The sequence below is a fragment of the Podarcis erhardii genome, assembly GCF_964252035.2.
Source record: "Podarcis erhardii genome assembly, chromosome: 2".
Taxonomy (NCBI): Eukaryota; Metazoa; Chordata; class Lepidosauria; order Squamata; family Lacertidae; genus Podarcis; species Podarcis erhardii.
The window spans coordinates 113,786,156-113,804,082 of NC_138498.1; the positions used below are offsets into that span (position 1 = coordinate 113,786,156).

At 46.2% G+C, this 17,927-nt stretch overlaps 2 protein-coding genes across 2 annotated transcripts in view; both read left to right on the top strand.

Annotated features, from left to right (window-relative positions):
• Window positions 1–17,927, top strand: part of LOC309337240 (vespryn-like) — a 411,113-nt gene that overhangs the window by 348,564 nt on the left and 44,622 nt on the right. The gene's annotated exons all lie outside the window — the stretch shown is intronic.
• LOC309337065 (TNF receptor-associated factor 2-like) lies at window positions 2,329–10,644 on the top strand. The gene is made up of 5 exons (XM_081853729.1): window positions 2,329–2,639; window positions 4,973–5,027; window positions 6,981–7,079; window positions 8,861–8,977; window positions 9,118–10,644. The coding sequence occupies exons 1-5, from the start codon at window positions 2,491–2,493 to the stop codon at window positions 9,790–9,792; spliced, it is 1,095 nt and encodes a 364-aa protein (XP_081709855.1). The 5' UTR covers window positions 2,329–2,490; the 3' UTR covers window positions 9,793–10,644.

Consider the following 17,927-nt stretch of genomic DNA (forward strand, 5'->3'; position numbering starts at 1 on the left):
ATACAAAAATACAAAAATACAAAACTTAAAAACAATTAAAAAAACACATAAAATTTCAATTGCTTATTTTCTTTTCTTCTGTGCCCTTCTGTGGGGTGAGTGGAAGAAGGAACTGCCATGTATGCCAACCTTGAGCTTTTTAGGGGAAAGGTAAGAAACAATGACACTGTCCCCCACTCATTCTCAAAGAAATACCATTTTAAAGACCATGTTTCCTTGGTCTAAGTCACCCACCCAAAGCTGCTGTTATATATTTTACCTCTTACATCTTTCCCTAATGCTTCTGCCAACAAGCTCAAGGGGTGCCATTAAAAAGCTTTTGGACTGCAACTTCCATCAGCATCAGGAGGTGTGAAAGCGCCCTGGCCTTTACAGGCTACGTAGATGCTAGTAGCTTGAAACACATCAATGTTGTGTCTGCACTGCAGTACACACCAGAGAGGGGGATGTCTTCACCTGATGTAGGTAAGCAGCCGTGTTGGTTTGACGCAGTCGAAATATATATATAAATGTATCTGAAGTGTATCTGAAGAAGTGTGTATGCACACGAATGCTTATACCAAAAACAAACTTAGTTGGTCTCTACAACTGATTGGTTCAAAATTGGGAAAGGAGTACGACAAGGCTGTATATTGTCTCCCTGCTTATTTAACTTATATGCAGAATTCATCATGCGAAGGGCTGGGCTGGATGAATCCCTAGCCGGAATTAAGATTGCCGGAAGAAATATCAACAACCTCAGATATGTAGATGACACAACATTGATGGCAGAAAGTGAGGAGGAACGAAAGAACCTTTTAATGAGGGTGAAAGAGGAGAGCGCAAAATATGGTCTGAAGCGCAACATCAAAAAAACTAAGATCATGGCCGCTGGTCCCATCACCTCCTGGCAAATAGAAGGGGAAGAAATGGAGGCAGTGAGAGTTTTTACTTTCTTGGGCTTGGGATTCATCCAGCCCAGCCTTTCGCATGATGGATTTCGTGACAGCGAATGACAAACCAAGACAGCAGCATCTTTAAAAGCAGAGACATCACCTTGCCAACAAAGGTCTGTATAGTTAAAGCTATGGTTTTCCCAGTAGTGATGTATGGAAGTGAGAGCTGGACCATAAAGAAGGCTGATCGCCGAAGAATTGATGCTTTTGAATTCTGGTGCTGGAGGAGACTCTTGAGAGTCCCATGGACTGCAGGAAGATCAAACCTATCCATTCTGAAGAAAATCAGCCCTGAGTGCTCACTGGAAGGACAGATCCTGAAGCTGAGGCTCCAATACTTTGGCCACCTCATGAGAAGAGAAGACTCCCTGGAAAAGATGTTTCCCAATGTTGGGAAAGATGGAGGGCACAAGGAGAAGAGGACGACAGAGGATGAGATGGTTGGACAGTGTTCTCGAAGCTACCAGCATGAGTCTGACCAAACAGCGGGAGGCAGTGGAAGACAGGAGGGCCTGGTGTGCTCTGGTCCAGGGGGTCACAAAGAGGCGGACACAACTAAACAACAACAACAGTCACTTACAGGCTCACATTTAAAACTGTGTTTATGGAAGACAATCTTACTCCGCTACAAGTGATCGCCAAAGAAGAAGAGCTTTCAGACTGGAAATTGTCATTACAGTGGTACCTCGGATTAAGTACTTAATTCGTTCCGGAGGTCCGTTCTTAACCTGAAACTGTTCTTAACCTGAAGCACCACTTTAGCTAATGGGCCCTCCTGCTGCTGCTGCTGCTGCGCCGCCGGAGCACGATTTCTGTTCTTATCCTGAAGCAAAGTTCTTATCCTGAAGCACTACTTCTGGGTTAGTGGAGTGTGTAACCTGAAGCGTATGTAACCCGAGGTACCACTGTACTATTATTAAAAGGGACACCTTGCAGTGTGTGAGTGTGCTCTAAATCTTTGTATAACTCTGTAAATCCTTCAAGCACCATATAACCATTTAACCCTTAGCTGAGGCAGGTTAAGCAAGAGAGGGGCGCCCGCCTTCATTTCTGCAAAGGCACCAGCTGCTCTTCTCACGGTTTTCCTTTCTTTTTCCAAAGCGCTGTCCCTTCCCGTAACAAATAAGAATAATAACAACAGTATTCCCCTGCGCAATTTCTCCTCACGCCGGCCCAGCGTGCCTTTTCCCTCTCTCCCCAGCCCCTTGCGTTTTCGCAATCCCTTTCCCTCCCCTCAGCCTCAACTCTCCTCAGAGGCATTTCCCGCGCCGAGCCCGCCGGGGCCCGGCTCTCCTGGTGGCGCGCGCACGCACAGAACTGCGTCACCCCGTTGACCCGCAGCTGGCACGTTCGGGGAGAATCTCTGATGACTCAGCGCCGGGATTCCCTCGCGCGCCCTTCTCTGACTCACGCCCGTCCCGTCCCATAAAAGCCTCGCGCCGGCTGCTGCCTGCCAGACTCATTTTTCCCCCCTTCCTCTCCTGGTCGCTTTTCGTGTGGATCTTATTTTCTCTCTCTCGGGACTGAAGGTAGAGCGAAGCCCACGTTGGCAAGGATGGGAAAGCAACGGGGCTCCGTGATGCCCGTGGATCTGCTGGGCAACGCCGGTTTGCTCTGCCAGGCGTGCGGGTTCCTCCTCTGCAACCCACAGCAAGCCGAGTGTGGGCACCGCTACTGCAGGGGATGCGTCAAGAGGCTGTTCAGGTCAGTGGCAAAAAAAAAGGGAAAAGTGCTCCCAGGATATTTAAGGGCAAAGGCGGGGGATTCGCGATTCCCCCTCTCCATGATGTTGCTGGACTACAGGTCCCATCATCCGTGATCATTTGTCATGCTCATGGGAGTTGGAGTCCCCTAATCGTAGCTGGAGGGACGTGGGTGACGCTGTGGGTTAAACTACAGAGCCTCTTGGGCTTGCCGATCAGGAGGTCAGCGGTTCGAATCCCCGTGATGGGGTGAGCTCCCGTTGCTCAGTCCCTGCCCCTGCCAACCTAGCAGTTCGAAAGCACCTCAAAGTGCAAGTAGATAAATAGGTACCGCTCCGGCGGGAAGGTAAATGGCGTTTCCGTGCACTCCTCTGGTTCGCCAGAAGCGGCTTAGTCCTGCTGGCCACATGACCTGGAAGCTGTATGCCGGCTCCCTCGGCCAATAAAGCGAGATGAGCGCCGCAACCCCAGAGTCGGTCACGACTGCACCTAATGGTTGGGGGTCCCTTTACCTTTATGTTTAATCATAGCTGGAGGCTTCTCAGATGTTAGGGTCACCTGTCCAGGATTCACAGGGCTTAGAATAACAGAATCATAGTGTTGGAAGGGACCCTGATGGGCATCATCTAGTCCAGGCTTCCTCAACCCCGGTCCTCCAGATGTTTTTGAGACTACAATTCCCATCATCCCTGACCACTGGTCCTGCCAGCTAGGGATCATGGAAGTTGTAGGCCAAAAACATCAGGAGGAAGCCTGATCTAGCCCATCCCATAGCAAGGCAGGGATCTTTTCCGCAACGTGGGGCTCAAACCTTTGACCCTGAGATTAAGAGTCTCACGCTCTACTGACTGAGCTATAACTACAGTCATTGGCATTTAATTGGCAAGCCAGATCAGCTTCCTTCATCTCATAGGGTTATCTGGATAAATCGATCTCCTATCTTCCTGCCTACCTTCTGGCTATGATGGGCATATAGAAACTGCCCCAATACCAGCTGTGGGGCAGCACCAGTGGGAGGGGGCTGCTGCCTTCCTGCCCCCTTTTTGTGTGGGTCTCTGAAGCATCTGATTGGCCGCTCTGGGAAATCAAAGGCGATGGACCCTTTGCCTGACCCTGGCTCTTCTTGTGTTTTGTATTTCCTGGGAACGAAGCATCCACTTTTATTGGACTTAGTGTTTTTAGGCTGCAACCCGTTAATTGGTCGGGGGCCAGTTTCTATTGGCAACGACAGATTTGTGATGCGTTCTAGAAACATAATTTAAAAAGAAGACTCACTTTGTTTCTTTTAATAGGATCAGGGTGTGTGAGAGTCATGTTTCTCTCCAGTTTGCAATATTTCAGTTTGCTTTTCTGTTTTCTCAGGGAGTGGGGATAGATGCCAAGCCATATTGGCACAGCTGTGTTTATTCCTCGAGCACCTCAAATGTTGTTGTTGTCATATTCTGATTCAGCTGTGCTTGTGTGTAAGCAAGATGTTGACGTGTGGTAGTCTAGGTGGCTCTGAATTATGCTGACGGCACTTCCTGGCGCAGGAAGTGCAGCTTTTGTAAATCTGAGCTGCGCTAAAGTGTCTTGGGGAGCCGATTCCACTCTTCGGTATCCATGAGAGCTTTTGAGCCCTCTCTCCCTATGTATCCCACTTCATCTCCTGGAAAACTGTTCCCCAAAGGCGCCAGATATGCTTCAGACGGCCCTGAGCTCACTTGGTGGTCTTGAGCGACTCACATAATTGTTGCGGGCATAAAAGAGGGGCCCAGATAGGGAACCACAACACACGCTACCCTGAGCTTCTTGGACAAGTGCAGGATATAAATGTGACAAATGTGTATAATGCACAGTATCCACAATACTAATGATTAACCAATGGATGGCATTAATCTTGATGATGAACAACTGCTTCGCATATGTGGGGAGGAAGAATAAATTAGCAAAGGACACCAGGAAGAGAAGATGGAAGTAGCTATGTTTCAAATGCATCAAATATGTGTTCCTTTTATTCTCAACTGGGTTTTTTTTTAATGCATAAGTGTTTTATTTATTATTATTATTTATTGAATTTATATACCGCCCTATACCCTATTCCCTGGCAGGGTGGGATGTATATTTAATGAATAAAATTTGGAGGGTGTGTATGATAGAGAGAGAAAGAAAGAGATTCAAAATGTAGTTTTCAGAGGGGGAAACCCATGTTAGTAGTGCCTTGCAGGAAAAGAGGCTTGTGGTGCCTTTAAAGTATATAAAATTTATTACGACATAAGCTTATTGTGGGTTACGCCCCCTTTCTGTTTCTCAGGGTTCATCCTGCTCAATTTTCTGTCCTCTTTCTCCCCACAGGGACACAGACAGGGTGACCTGCCAGACTTGTAAGAAGGGACTGAACCCCAAACAGGTGAGTTGTAGTAACATGATGTTCTGGAACCAGAGTCGTTTAGGTTTTCCTTGGCTTTTGGTTCTTAAAGCGATATGTTGTTGTTGTTTTGTTGCCATCTTGGCTAATCTCAGTCAATTACTTTTGGACTCTCTTTTGTGGAAAGCAACAAATTTAACAAGAAGAAAATGATAATAAGACCAGTCAATCCCTGCCCCGAATAGCAAGAAACCCGTAAATGAATGGTCACTAAATTCCCTCTCACTAAATTCCCTCTAAGAGCCAAGGTTCAGGTATGGATGTTACCTGGCGCTGCCCTGTGATCAACCTCATCCCCTAGCATGGGTCACACCTGTGTAGCCATCCTCTTTTAAAAACAGGAACTAAAGAGAAACACAAGATGTAGAAAGGGAGAAAACGAGAGAGAGGTGTGCGATGAAATTCAGAAGAGCTCCATAAGTAGAAAAGCTGAGAGGGTTTATTTAAAGAATCTGTTGCACTCCCTTCGCTGCTGCTTGACAACCTACAGTGGTGCCTCGCAAGACGAAAAGAATCCGTTCCGCAAGTCTCTTTGTCTAGCGGTTTTTTCGTCTTGCGAAGCAAGCCCATTAGTGGCTTAGCGGATTAGCGCTATTAGCGGCTTAGTGGGTTTTAGCGGCTTAGCGGATAAGCGGATAAGTGGATAAGCGGCTTAGCAGCTTAGAAAAAGGGGGGAAAAGGGGGGGGAAACTCGCAAGACATTTTCGTCTTGCGAAGCAAGCCCATAGGGAAATTCGTCTTGCGAAGCACCTCCAAAACGGAAAACCCTTTCATCTAGCAGGTTTTTCGTCTTGCGAGGCATTCGTCCTGCGGGGCACCACTGTACTCCTTTCAGCATTTTCTCGTTTTCTGTATGGCTATGAAGGCCAGAAATCTCGCCCTCCTGTCTACTAGGAACATGGTACAAGAGAGACATAGACAGCAAAACAGAAACAGAAAAACAGGAAAAAAACACCTCACGTCCCTTTGTTGTAAACTGGAGTTAAGGGTGAATCCTGGGTTAAAAGTAGTTCACAACTGTCGCCCTAGAGAAGGAGGTGAGAATCACTATTTGCCGTGCCTGCTTTTCAGCACTGACCGTGCACTTTGCCATAATTCGAGGGCGATGTGTTTAAGGCAGACTTTGCCAACCTGGTGCCCACCTGGTCTGCAGGGGCTGATGGGAGTTGTAGTTTGAAACGTCAGTCTGGCAACTGGTCAGCAAAGGATGGTTAGAGGTAATGTGTACAGTGGTACCTCTGGATGTGAACAGGATCCATTCCGGAGCCCCGTTTGCATCCTGAAGCAAATGCAACCCGCGTCTGTGCAGGCCACGATTCAGTGCTTCTGCGCATTCATGTGACGTTGTTTTGAGCATCTGTGCATGCGCGAGCGGCGAAACCCAGAAGTAATGCATTCCGTTACTTCCAGGTCACTGTGAATCGTAACCTGAAAATGCTCAACCTGAAGCATATTTAACCCAAGGTATGACTGTAGTGAGGTATGACGTGGGTGGCGCTGTGGATTAAACCACAGAGCCTAGGACTTGCCGATCAGAAGGTCGGCGGTTCGAATCCCTACAGCAGGGTGAGCTCCCGTTGCTCGGTCCCTGCTCCTGCCAACCTAGCAGTGTGAAAGTACATCAAAGTGCAAGTAGATAAATAGGTACCGCTCTGGTGGGAAGGTAAACGGCGTTTCCGTGCGCTGCTCTGGTTCACCAGAAGTGGCTTAGTCCTGCTGGCCACATGACCCGGAAGCTGTATGCTGGCTCCCTCGGCCAGTAAAGTGAGATGAGCGCCGCAATCCCAGAGTTGGCCACGACTGGACCTAATGGCCAGGGGTCCCTTTACCTTTTTTAATGACTGTAGTGTATTGTTAGAGGTAACTGTGACGGGTCAGAATTGGCAGCCAACATATTGACTCCTTCTTTTTTTCTCTCTCTCTCTCTCTCTCCAGTTCCACACTGACAAAGCAGCAGAGAACGCCGCTCTAGCCACACAAGTTGCCTGCCCAAATTTTGACTGCGCTTGGACGGGGACCCTGAAATCGTACCAGGTACAGTGGTTTTAAATGAAGAGAATCACTCCCTTCTCGCTGCTAATACGCAGTGCACAAGACCAGGAATGAAACGGGAGCACAAAGCTCTTAGGTGCCCTCTTGCGCCAATTGTAGGCATTTGACAAAACACATGCAAAACAGTTGGAAGAAATTGCGACTGGAGGAAAAGGGGAAAGAAGTCCATAGTTGAGCTGCTCAGATATTACAGTGGTGCCTCGCAAGACGAAAAGAATCCATTCCGCGAGTCTTTTCGTCTAGCGGTTTTTTCGTCTTGTGAAGCAACCCTATTAGCGGATTAGCGCTATTAGCGGCTTAGCGGCTAAGCGGCTATTAGCGGCTTAGCAGCTTAGAAAAGGGGGGGGGGAGTGAAAAAAATCGCAAGACTCACAAGATGTTTTCATCTTGCGAAGTAAGCCCATAGGGAAATTCGTTTTGCGAAGCACCTCGAAAAACGGAAAACCCTTTCGTCTAGCGGGTTTTTCGTCTTGCGAGGCATTCGTCTTGCGGGGCACCACTGCATTGATCTGACTCTTCCGTCTGTGATCCTGTTCAGGGTTCTAGCCAGCCAGTCACTCCTGTGCTCCATTTTTTTCTTTTGCAGATTGATGTTGTGAATGGCCCTGAGATGAAGGACAGTATACAAATTTAATAAAAGCAAGCAAACAAATAATTCTGTGGCAGCTGAGCACATCCAGTACTTCCATATTTATTTATTTATGGGGCCATTCTGAGTCCATTTCTGTCAGCAGCACTCGCCACCTAAGTTTGCTTTTAGGGGGAGGTGATAAGAAAAATTTTGATCGGTTTTCGTAACTGAAAATTAATAAAAAGTTATTTTTTTATTTTTTTAAAAGAATAGTTATGATCAGTTCAATTGGGACTCCAGTAAAACAATAGGCTGCAAACTGAATAAATGAGAAAAAAAACCCACCCCAATAATTTGTAGAATCGCTACTGCATTCGTTTTGAGGTTCACTTATAGCATGGCTCCTGGTGTTTAGATATTTTGATAGTTTTATCACTTGTGCGTTTGACATTCCTGGACTCCTTTGGGAAAAAGTGTGGGATACAAATTATTTATTTATTTTTTGTTGTTGTTGTTGTTGTTGTTGTTGTTGTTGTTGTTGTTGTTGTTATTATTATTATTATTATTATTATTATTATTATTTCATAGCCCCATTCAGAGGATAGTCCAAACCAAAGATCAGTTCAACTGGCACTCCAGTAAAACAATAGGCTGCAAACTGAATAAATGAAAAACAACAACAATAATTTGTATCAGTAAGACTATGATAATATTTTTTAAAAAAATATTTATTAAAGTTTCCAATTTAATACAAACATAAAAACCACAAAAAACAAGTAATACACAGATTTATTTTTTTTTTACAAAAATACCAAAAATACACAATTAAAACGAAACAAAACAAATATAATTCCCATCACTTATTTCCATTACCTTGTATCTCAGACCTCCTCTCACCTCCCCCTTTTGTATTCCAGTTCAGGTCTTATTTCAGCAAATTCTTATTATAACTTAATATAAATTATTTTAGTAAGACTATGATAATAAAGCAGAGTTAGGAATTCCTAAAAGGCATACCTTACCACCCTCATCAAAATGCTGTTCCCAACAACAGAATGTGATACAAAGCCAGTATGTTTTGTAGCGTATAGATACGCCTTTTGAAGGCTTCAGAACATGAGGTAATCTAGGATCCTGCAGTTGGCAGCAAACAACCTTTGCTCATTTTTCTGGCCTTGTTCTTTTGCTTTAGGAGCACGCTTGCCCCCCTGTGGCCCAGCCCGGAACCCCAAAGAAGGCTCCCCTGGCCCTTGGAGATCAAAACGTTGAGGAGATAGAACCCTGCTGGAGTGTCAATACCACAGTCATGGTACGTCACGTCAAGAGAACCTGCATTGCGAGGGTATCTAAAGCAAGCTCAGGGCCCGTTATGGGCCTGCGCCCAGAAATGGAGCAATATGCCCTGGTGGGAACCCCTCCATTTAAACTCTCTCATCTCTCTCTCCCTAGGGTGGCCCTTCCATGAACGTGGAAGCCGTCCAAATGCGGGTGGAGGCGTTGGAGCTGACGGTGGTGTCTCTGCGCCGACAGCTGAACAGCCAGACGGCTGCGGTGAAGTCCCTCCAGCGCTGCTGCTCCCACTACGAGAAGCTCTTGAGGGCCTCTCAGGAAGTGTGCGCCATGGCGAAAGCGTCTGGAGAACCAGCGTCGCCCCAGCTGGCCAGCACCGACGGGACCTTGGTGTGGAAGGTGGAGAACTTCTCCAAACTCCAGAAGGACGCCAAAGCTGGGAAGAAGCGTTCCATTTACTCCCCGGCCTTTGCCACTCATCCGTTCGGGTACCATCTCTGCGTCCGGCTCTATCCCGACGGAGATGGCATTGGCCAGGGGGGCCATGTCTCGCTTTTCCTCGCCTTGGCCAAGGGGCCCTACGACGACGTCCTGCCCTGGCCTTTCCGGCAGAAGGTCACCTTCTCTCTTTTGGACCCCACACGGAGGAAGTCGCCCGTGATGGATACCTTCCTCCCGGATCCCCATAGCGTCTCCTTCCACCAGCCACGGCAGAGGCTCAACGTGGCCAGCGGGAGTCCCCTCTTCGTCAGCCATCTTGAGATTCCTGCTTACCTCAAAGACGACACGCTCTACCTCAAAGTAGTGGTGGATAATGCAGGGATGGAAATCTGAGGACAGGAGACACTGGGGCAAGAGAACAGGGTTATTCTCTGTTCTCTCAATCCCAGTTTTGTGGTTTTCCCCTTCTCCCAAAGGCCTTTTAACTATTTTTGAAGATCTTCACCTCTTGTCATCAAATCCCTGCCCCTTTCTCCACACCACCAATGGTGTCTGCTACAATTCCCATTCTGAAATGGGCAGTAAACTACCTCTCTAGGAAACCTAAATCCTCACATATTAGTGCTGTGGATCGTGCAATATCCACCTTTATCCAAACTCGGGTGGAATTTTTTAGGCTTTGCGATTTTTTCTCCCTACTTCTTAAGAGTTGCTGAAGTGTCTGGATTGGCCTTTCAGAGGTCTTGAGCGTGGTATACTGTAACGCAAACACTGACCACTGGGTACCATCGATTGCGTAATTTATTCAGGTTGCAGAATTGGAGTTTTCATACTCTTCGGATCTTTTAAAAATGCAATTCACTGGAAAAGACGCAGAAGGCCTGAAGATTTTCTTTCGATGCCTCATCGCAATGCCATCCCACTCTGCAGTTTGCGAGTGATTGGGGAGCTGCAAATTTAGAATTTGTTACTGCTGTGGAGTTTGCTGCGTGTGTTTGTGTTTTCCTGCTGCGGCTTAGCAGGCAACAGTTGAAAGTGATGTTTTGAAATATTATATATTTGTATTTATTGTTAATCAGTTCTACTGCACTTTTTAAGGACAAAGGGAATTTGCAATAATAATTAAGGATTGTTTCCTCAAACATGACAGGGTTTTTTTCTACCTCGCTTACTTGTTTATTTATTGATTGATGAGAATGTTGGTATTTATTATGGAAATTGAAATATTAAAACATTATTTATTCAGCGGATGGCTGCTTATGCTGGTTTGTTGAGTGGGTGGGGGGAAATATGCCTAGGGAAGTAATAAGAGTAAATAATAATTTTCCCAACCTTCACTTATGGTTACAGGGTGGGACACAACAACATTAAAAACAGTTTTAAAGCAACTTACAAACCCAGAAATTGTAGGGATTAACTACAACGTGAACCATATACTCCGTGGAGAAAAAGGTGGGATGTACATTCAGTAGGAAAGCTCTTTAAGGGACGTGGGTGGTGCTGTGGGTTAAACCACAGAGTCTAGGACTTGCTAATCAGAAGGTCAGTGGTTCGAACCCTCGCAACGGGGTGAGCTCCCGTTGCTTGGTCCCTGCTCCTGCCAACCTAGCAGTTCGAAAGCACGTCAAAATGCTAGTAGATAAATAGGTACCGCTCCGGCGCTGCTCTGGTTCGCCAGAAGCGGCTTAGTCATGCTGGCCACATGACCCGGAAGCTGTATACCAGCTCCCTTGGCCATTAAAGCGAGATGAGCGCCACAACCCCAGAGTCGGTCACGACTGGACCTAATGGTCAGGGGTCTCTTTACCTTTACAAAAGTATATATCTCAAGTGTCAAAAGCCAGGTTAAAGAGGTACGTCCTCAGCATTTGCCCAAAGCTGTATTGAGTAATGAAGATACCTGGTGCACCTCTGTCTGCGTACCAGGGCAGTGAGGCAAACTCTGAGAAGACAGCAGTGCTCTCTGAAACCCATTAATCAGGGGTCAGCAAACTTTTTCAGCAGGGGGCCGGTCCACTGTCCATCAGACCTTGGGGGGGGGGGGCAGACTATATTTTGAAGGGAAAAAGTGAATGAATTCCTTTGCCCCACAAATAACCCAGAGATGCATTTTAAATCAAAGCGCACATTCTACTCATGTAGAAACACCAGCAGGCCCCACAAAACACGCTGATTCCCGGACCACCCACAGGCCGGATTTAGAAGCCGATTGGGCTGGATCCGGCTCCCAGGCCTTAGTTTCCCAACCCATGCCCTTAATCTTCCACCTGAAACTATGGCAACTCCACAATGTCCTGGACCAGAGAGCCCCCTAGAGGCCATGGCTTGTTTCCAAGGCCAGACACATGCAATGTTAGTGTTGTTGGCATCCGTCCGCCTTGAGAGACAATGGAGTGTGCCTCCGGGGGTGAAGTCAAACCGCTGTGTCGCAAGGACCGAAGTGACATCCCTGGGGCGCAAGTCTGGGCAGTGTATTAGGAGGTCCTGGGCTACTCAGACGACAACCCCCTTCTCGGCCTCACTGTCATGCACTGGCTGGATGCAGAGGAGTGGGGGGGGGGGGTGGGCACTGTCAGGAGTTCAGCCTACACTCGAGTAGGACCCTGGCAGAGACACATGCCCAACTGGCATGTTCTCTCCCTCCTGGTCTTTCGTTTGGGAGCTTCAAAAGCTTTCTTCAGCCCAAACATCACAGCGACCGATGCCAACAGACACCAATATACTTAGGGATCCGCAGAGTTTGCGCACCTTGCGTGACAGACCTCAGCAACTCAGCGTTTTGGCTAATCTACTTTATTTACATATAAACACACACGGAGCACTGCAACATGGCTCCCTCTCTCTCTAGCATCAGACAGCAAAGAGAAAAAGAACAAAGGACAATAGTCCCACTTCACGGAACACAGTAACACAAAGATCCTGTCTCCATCACTTCCCACTCTGTGGAGTCAAAACATACACCGTCATGTGATAGATAAAAATCCCATGACTGCAATCACGGAGCAGGGATTCTAACAGGCACCAGCTGGGAAAACCCCAGGGAAAGAAGGCTCAGAGCCAGGGGATTGGTGGTGGGACGATGACACATGGTCAGAGGGAGAAGAAGGAGCAGACCAGGAGGAGGAGGTGTCAGAAGCTGAAGTAGAGGCAACAGGTTTTAGTGAGCAGGAAGAGGTGGTGGCAGAGAGCAGTCCAGCTTCAGAGGCAGGAGCGGAAGGGGACAGAAGGCAGAGATGAGGCAGGCTGCTGAAGAAACCTGGGAGTCGTCTCCTGCCGCGACCTGCTCCCCTCTCACCTGGTCTCCCAGAACATGCAGAGCAATGGAGAGAACGGAGCAAAGAGAGACAAGGCGAAGGAGCCTCATATTGTTTGGGAAGGACCCCGGGGGGAGGAGTCCGAGAGCAGTGGGAAGGTGGGGACTGCTCATTGGGGCAAGACCTACTGGGAAGAGCTGCTATGATCCCTAGGCCTGGGCTGTTTTGGTTTCTTTGAATAAACAGTTAACTTCTTGGGCACCAGGTGTTTTGTTGCTGACCTGCTCCTAACTTCAACTCCTGACACTTGCTGATGAGGCCCAAGGAAAGTGGAGCACCAGCTTTGCTGCAGGAGTTTTCCTTTTCTTAGATGGGCTACCTATATCTGTCTATCTACCAATCGTATCTCTCCTTATCTGAGCTTACAGTGTTGTCTTCAACAGTGGAGGCAGAACACAGCCATATCCTCTATGAATTTGTCTTAATCCTTTTTTAAAAAAAAGCCTTCCAACTTGGTGGGCATCATTACAACTCGTGGGAACAAATTCCACAGTTTATGTGTTGTGTGAAGAAATAATTTCAGTTGTCCTTCCAACACTCCAGCTTCATTGGAAGTCTATGAGTTTTAGGATTATAGGAGGAGGAGAAAAACTCCCTATATTTTCCACACAGTACATGATTTCTTACATGCTCCCCTTTAACATGCCTTTGTTGGAAATCAGAAATATTCATCAGGTACTGCATATCATCCAGTCATCTACCAGTAGCTCCTGGTCAATCTTTGGCCCACTCTGGTGCAAATGACTGTTACAAATAGCCCCGGGCTGTTCTCTCTCTCCTTTTAAATAGCTTTTATTTGATTTTGCAAATATAAAATTATAACAATGCAACCATTCACATACACATTTGCAGATTCCTCTGAATCTCTGGACTTTCCACCTGCCCTCTGTGGGTACTATTATTAAACCTTTTCGAGTGCATCTTTTCCAGTAATTTGCATTTTATATAACACCATTGTCTTTGTAGTACTTGCTAGCTTACAAGTGTTATTGCAATCCTGCTAATGTTTCCATCTGCTTACAGTGGTCTCCAAGGTAAATTACAATTTTTTCCCATTCCTTATTAAAGTTTTGGTCTTCTTGGTTCCTGAGCTTTCCAGTCAGTTTTGCCATTTCAGCATAGTCCAACAATTTAATTTGCCATTCTTCTCTGGTAGGGACTATCTTCTTTCCATCTCTGGGCTAATAGTATCTGTGTGGCTGTCGTCGCATAAGTGCTGGGCTGCTCTCAATAGCTTGCATCTGTAGTTTTGTTTCATGGCATGAGGTAAATATTACCCACATTCCCCTAAATGCCTGCAGAATGGGCTGCCTTAAAGGCATAGGGGCAGGGGTTAGTTAAAAAGTTGGCACCTTTTCTATTCTGACCTTTAAAGCCCTAAACAGCCTTGGCCCACTATACCTGAAGGAGCGTCTCCACCCCCATCGTTCAGCCCAGACACTGAGGTCCAGCGCCGAGGGCCTTCTGGCAGTTCCCTCGCTGTGAGAAGCCAAGTTACAGGGAACCAGGCAGAGGGCCTTCTCGGTAGTGGCACCCGCCCTGTGGAACGCCCTGCCACCAGATGTCAAAGAGAAAAACAACTACCAGACTTTTAGAAAACATCTGAAGGCAGCCCTGTTTAGGGAAGCTTTTAATGTTTAACAGACTATAGTATTTTAATATTTTGTCGGAAGCAGCCCAGAGTGTTTCTCCGATGAAAATACAGTGGTGCCCCGCAAGACGAACGCCTCGCAAGACGGAAAACCTGCTAGACGAAAGGGTTTTCCGTTTTGGAGGCGCTTCGCAAAACGAATTTCCCTATGGGCTTGCTTCGCAAGACGAAATGTCTTGCGAGTTCCTGAGGGTTTTTTCCCTTTTCCCCCCTTTTCCTAATCCGCTAAGCTGCTTAACAGCTGATCCGCTAAAAGCCGCTAATAGCGCTAATCCGCTAAGCTGTCAATGGGCTTGCTTCGCAAGACGAAAAAACCGCTATACGAAGAGCCTCACGGAACGGATTAATTTCGTCTTGCGAGGCACCACTGTAGGGACACCCCGTTCCATAATAATTTTACAATTTATACCCCACACATCTGACGGGGTTGCCCCAGCTGCTCTGGGTGGCTTCTAACATATATAAAAACATAATAAAACATTAAACATTAAAAAAGTTCCCTATTCAGGTTTTCCGTCAGACAGCTGAGGGGTCAAAGAACTTCATACCCTCCTACATTTCTCCAATGAACATAGGGACATCCTAAGGAAAAGAGGGACATTCTAGGATCAAATTAAAAACTGGGATGGTTTCTCTAAATCAGGGAAAATAGGGACACTTGGAGGGTCTGTATTAAGTAATGTGTTGAATCTTCCTGAATTTTTTGATTTTTTTTTCTCCTGAAGGAGAAACTGTTCCTACTAGCTCTTGCCAGGTTGAAGGAAGGTTTCACTTCTAGCAGAACCTATATAGCTTGATTCTGCTTGCTACAGCTTCCCTGAGGGGTTTTTTAAAGATGTGAGCAGTACATTTTTTAAAGCATGGGGTGCAAACATCTTCAATTTCCACCAGATGGCAGAAGTGACTCCAGATTTAAAATACTGTAGAGATTTCTTCAAAACCAAAAATATTTACATATATACACCAGGGGACAGCAGCGACCAAGATTTAAATGCAAGAATCCTCTTTTACAAATGAACGTAATATATGCAGATATGTGTTCATACAAATAATCAGGGCCTTTGCCTATTAGATTTCCCCATTTCTAGATATTTCTCTCATTTCCACCGCCCAGTGAAGAAATCTGAAATACAAAATTGAAAATTTTATTAAGAGCAGAATTTATGGAAAATAAAACATTTACCCCACCCCAATGAGTTGCAGAGCAAGTTGGAAAATGTAACTTTGCTGGTTTGCATCTGAATTGGATTTGAAATTGTTTTAAAATATGGAATTGTTTTTAATTGTGTGGGTGTGGTTTTTTTAAAATATATGATACAGTCGTACCTTGGTTTTTCGAACGGAATGTGTTTGGCTTCTGAGGCAAAGTTCACAAACCGGAACACCTACGTCTGGGTTTGCGATGTTCGAATTCCAAGTTGTTTGTGAACTAAGCTGTTCGAAAACCAAGGCGCGATTGTAGTTTTTCAGTGTCAGAAGCTAAAGAGGCCGACAGGGTTTATTTAAAACAAAAAAAATTCCTTCCAGTAGCACCTTAAAGACCAACTAAGTTAGTTCTAGGTATGAGCTTTCGTGTGTATCTGAAGAAGTGTGCATGCACACGAAAGCTCATACCTAGAACTAACTTAGTTGGTCTTTAAGGTGCTACTGGAAGGAATTTTTTGTTTTGACTATGGCAGACCAACACGGCTACCTACCTGTAACAGGGTTTATTTAGTGAGCAAGAAGAGTCTGAATGTCCTGATCCACATGCCAGTGTGCCATGCACAAAGCAAAGTCCGAAGTCCAAAGGCTGAAGGTCAGGAAACGAGGTTCTGGGTTAATCCAAATCCAAAGCCACGATGCACTCCAGCATCAATTACAGTCCCACTGAGCTCCAGGAGCATCCAGTTTGTGGTCCATCAACATGGGCAGTTGAGCAGACACAGCACCTGTTCAGGGAAGTTTTTAATGTGTGACATTTTAATGTACAGTGGTACCTCTGGTTACGTACTTAATTCGTTCTGGAGGTCCGTTCTTAACCTGAAACTCTTCTTAACCTGAAGCATCACTATAGCTAATAGTGCCTCCTGCTGCCGCTGCGCCGCCGGAGCACAATTTCTGTTCTTATCCTGAAGCAAAGTTCTTAACCTGAAGCACTATTTTTGGGTTAGCGGAGTTTGTAACCTGAAGAGTATGTAACCTGAAGCGTATGTAACCTGAGGTACCCCTGTATCTTTGTTGGGAGCCGCCCAGGGTGGCTGGAGAAACCCAGTCAGATGGGCGACATATAATTTTATTATTATTATTGTCACTACTACTATTACTACTACTACTATTTATTACAGTACTAACACCAATTGCAATTTTGTAGGTGTGTTATATAACATCTATTCGAAACTGCCGGGTGTGGTGTCACCCGTGCCTTCATTATGCTTCCTTCTCCCTCTTAATCGGTGTCTGAAATCAGTGAACCTAGCAAACTGGATCTGAATTCAGAGAAAGTGGAAGTAGTGATGGGAGAAAGGAAGACTGACTGAGAAAGAAGCATGGGGCTCTTTGGAAAGCCCTGTGCTGCAGCAGCTGAGTGGGTGGCCGAGGGAAGGCAAGCAAGCCAGGGCTCTTGTGTGCGCTTATGTGTGTGTGACTTTGCTGCTTCCCTGCCCTCACCTCCTGAGGCAGTTGCCACATTTTGCCTCCTGAAAGAGCCGGCCTTGTGAGTCTGAGTGGACAGCGTTAATTCACAGGGCGGTTTGAGAAGCGCAACGACGTTTCACACTTTCCATCGTGACTCTGGCGAATTTCTCAGGGAGGTGTTAAAACACGTTTCTGCAATCTATACGAGTCTTCCATGTATATTGGTACATTGTTAAATGAACCCGGGGAACAGGCTCATCGAATGACAAAGACTTGTAGGCCATTAAACACATCCAGCAATTAGGATCGCTATTAGAATCGTTACTGCATTCATTTTGAGGTTCACTTATAGCATAGCTGATGTTTAGATATTTTGATAGTTTTATCACTTGTGTGTTTGATATGCTTAGACTCCTTTGGGGAAAAGTGTGGGATATAAATTATTTATTTATTTGTTTGTTGTTGTTGTTTCGTAGCCCCATTCAGAGGACAATCCAAACCGAAAATCCTCTAGGATGAATGACTTGGAACCCAGAAGATCTCTGACACTGCTTTCCAAACTTTTCATGTGACACGCTTTTTAGACATGTATCTTTTTGTGACACAGTAATTCAGTTTTACTAGCAAACCGGAGGTTCAGCTAACCCCTTTCTTGCCCCAGGAGGCGTGCGGGGAGCATTCGCACGACACCCCTGCACACTGCAGCCGATACACTAATGTGTCGCGACACACAGTATGGAAAACTCTCTGCTACACCATTGTAAATGCCACAACCACCCATGGCATCAGTCTCTTACGCCTGCCTCACACTGAAAAATAGGTGTTCTGGGGAAGGGGAAGGGGAAGGAACAGGAGCAGGGAGTGGTTGTTTACAGTGGTACCTTAGGTTAAGAATTTAATTCATTCCAGAGGCCCATTCTTAACGTGAAACTATTCTTAACCTGAGG

Coding starts and splice junctions, on each gene's coding strand:
- LOC309337065 (XM_081853729.1), top strand. CDS start 2,491: ATGGGAAAGCAACGGGGCTCCGTGATGCCCGTGGATCTGCTGGGCAAC. Junction 2,640..4,972: donor TGCGTCAAGAGGCTGTTCAG/GTCAGTGGCAAA, acceptor TTCTCCCCACAG/GGACACAGACAGGGTGACCT. Junction 8,978..9,117: donor GTGTCAATACCACAGTCATG/GTACGTCACGTC, acceptor CTCTCTCCCTAG/GGTGGCCCTTCCATGAACGT.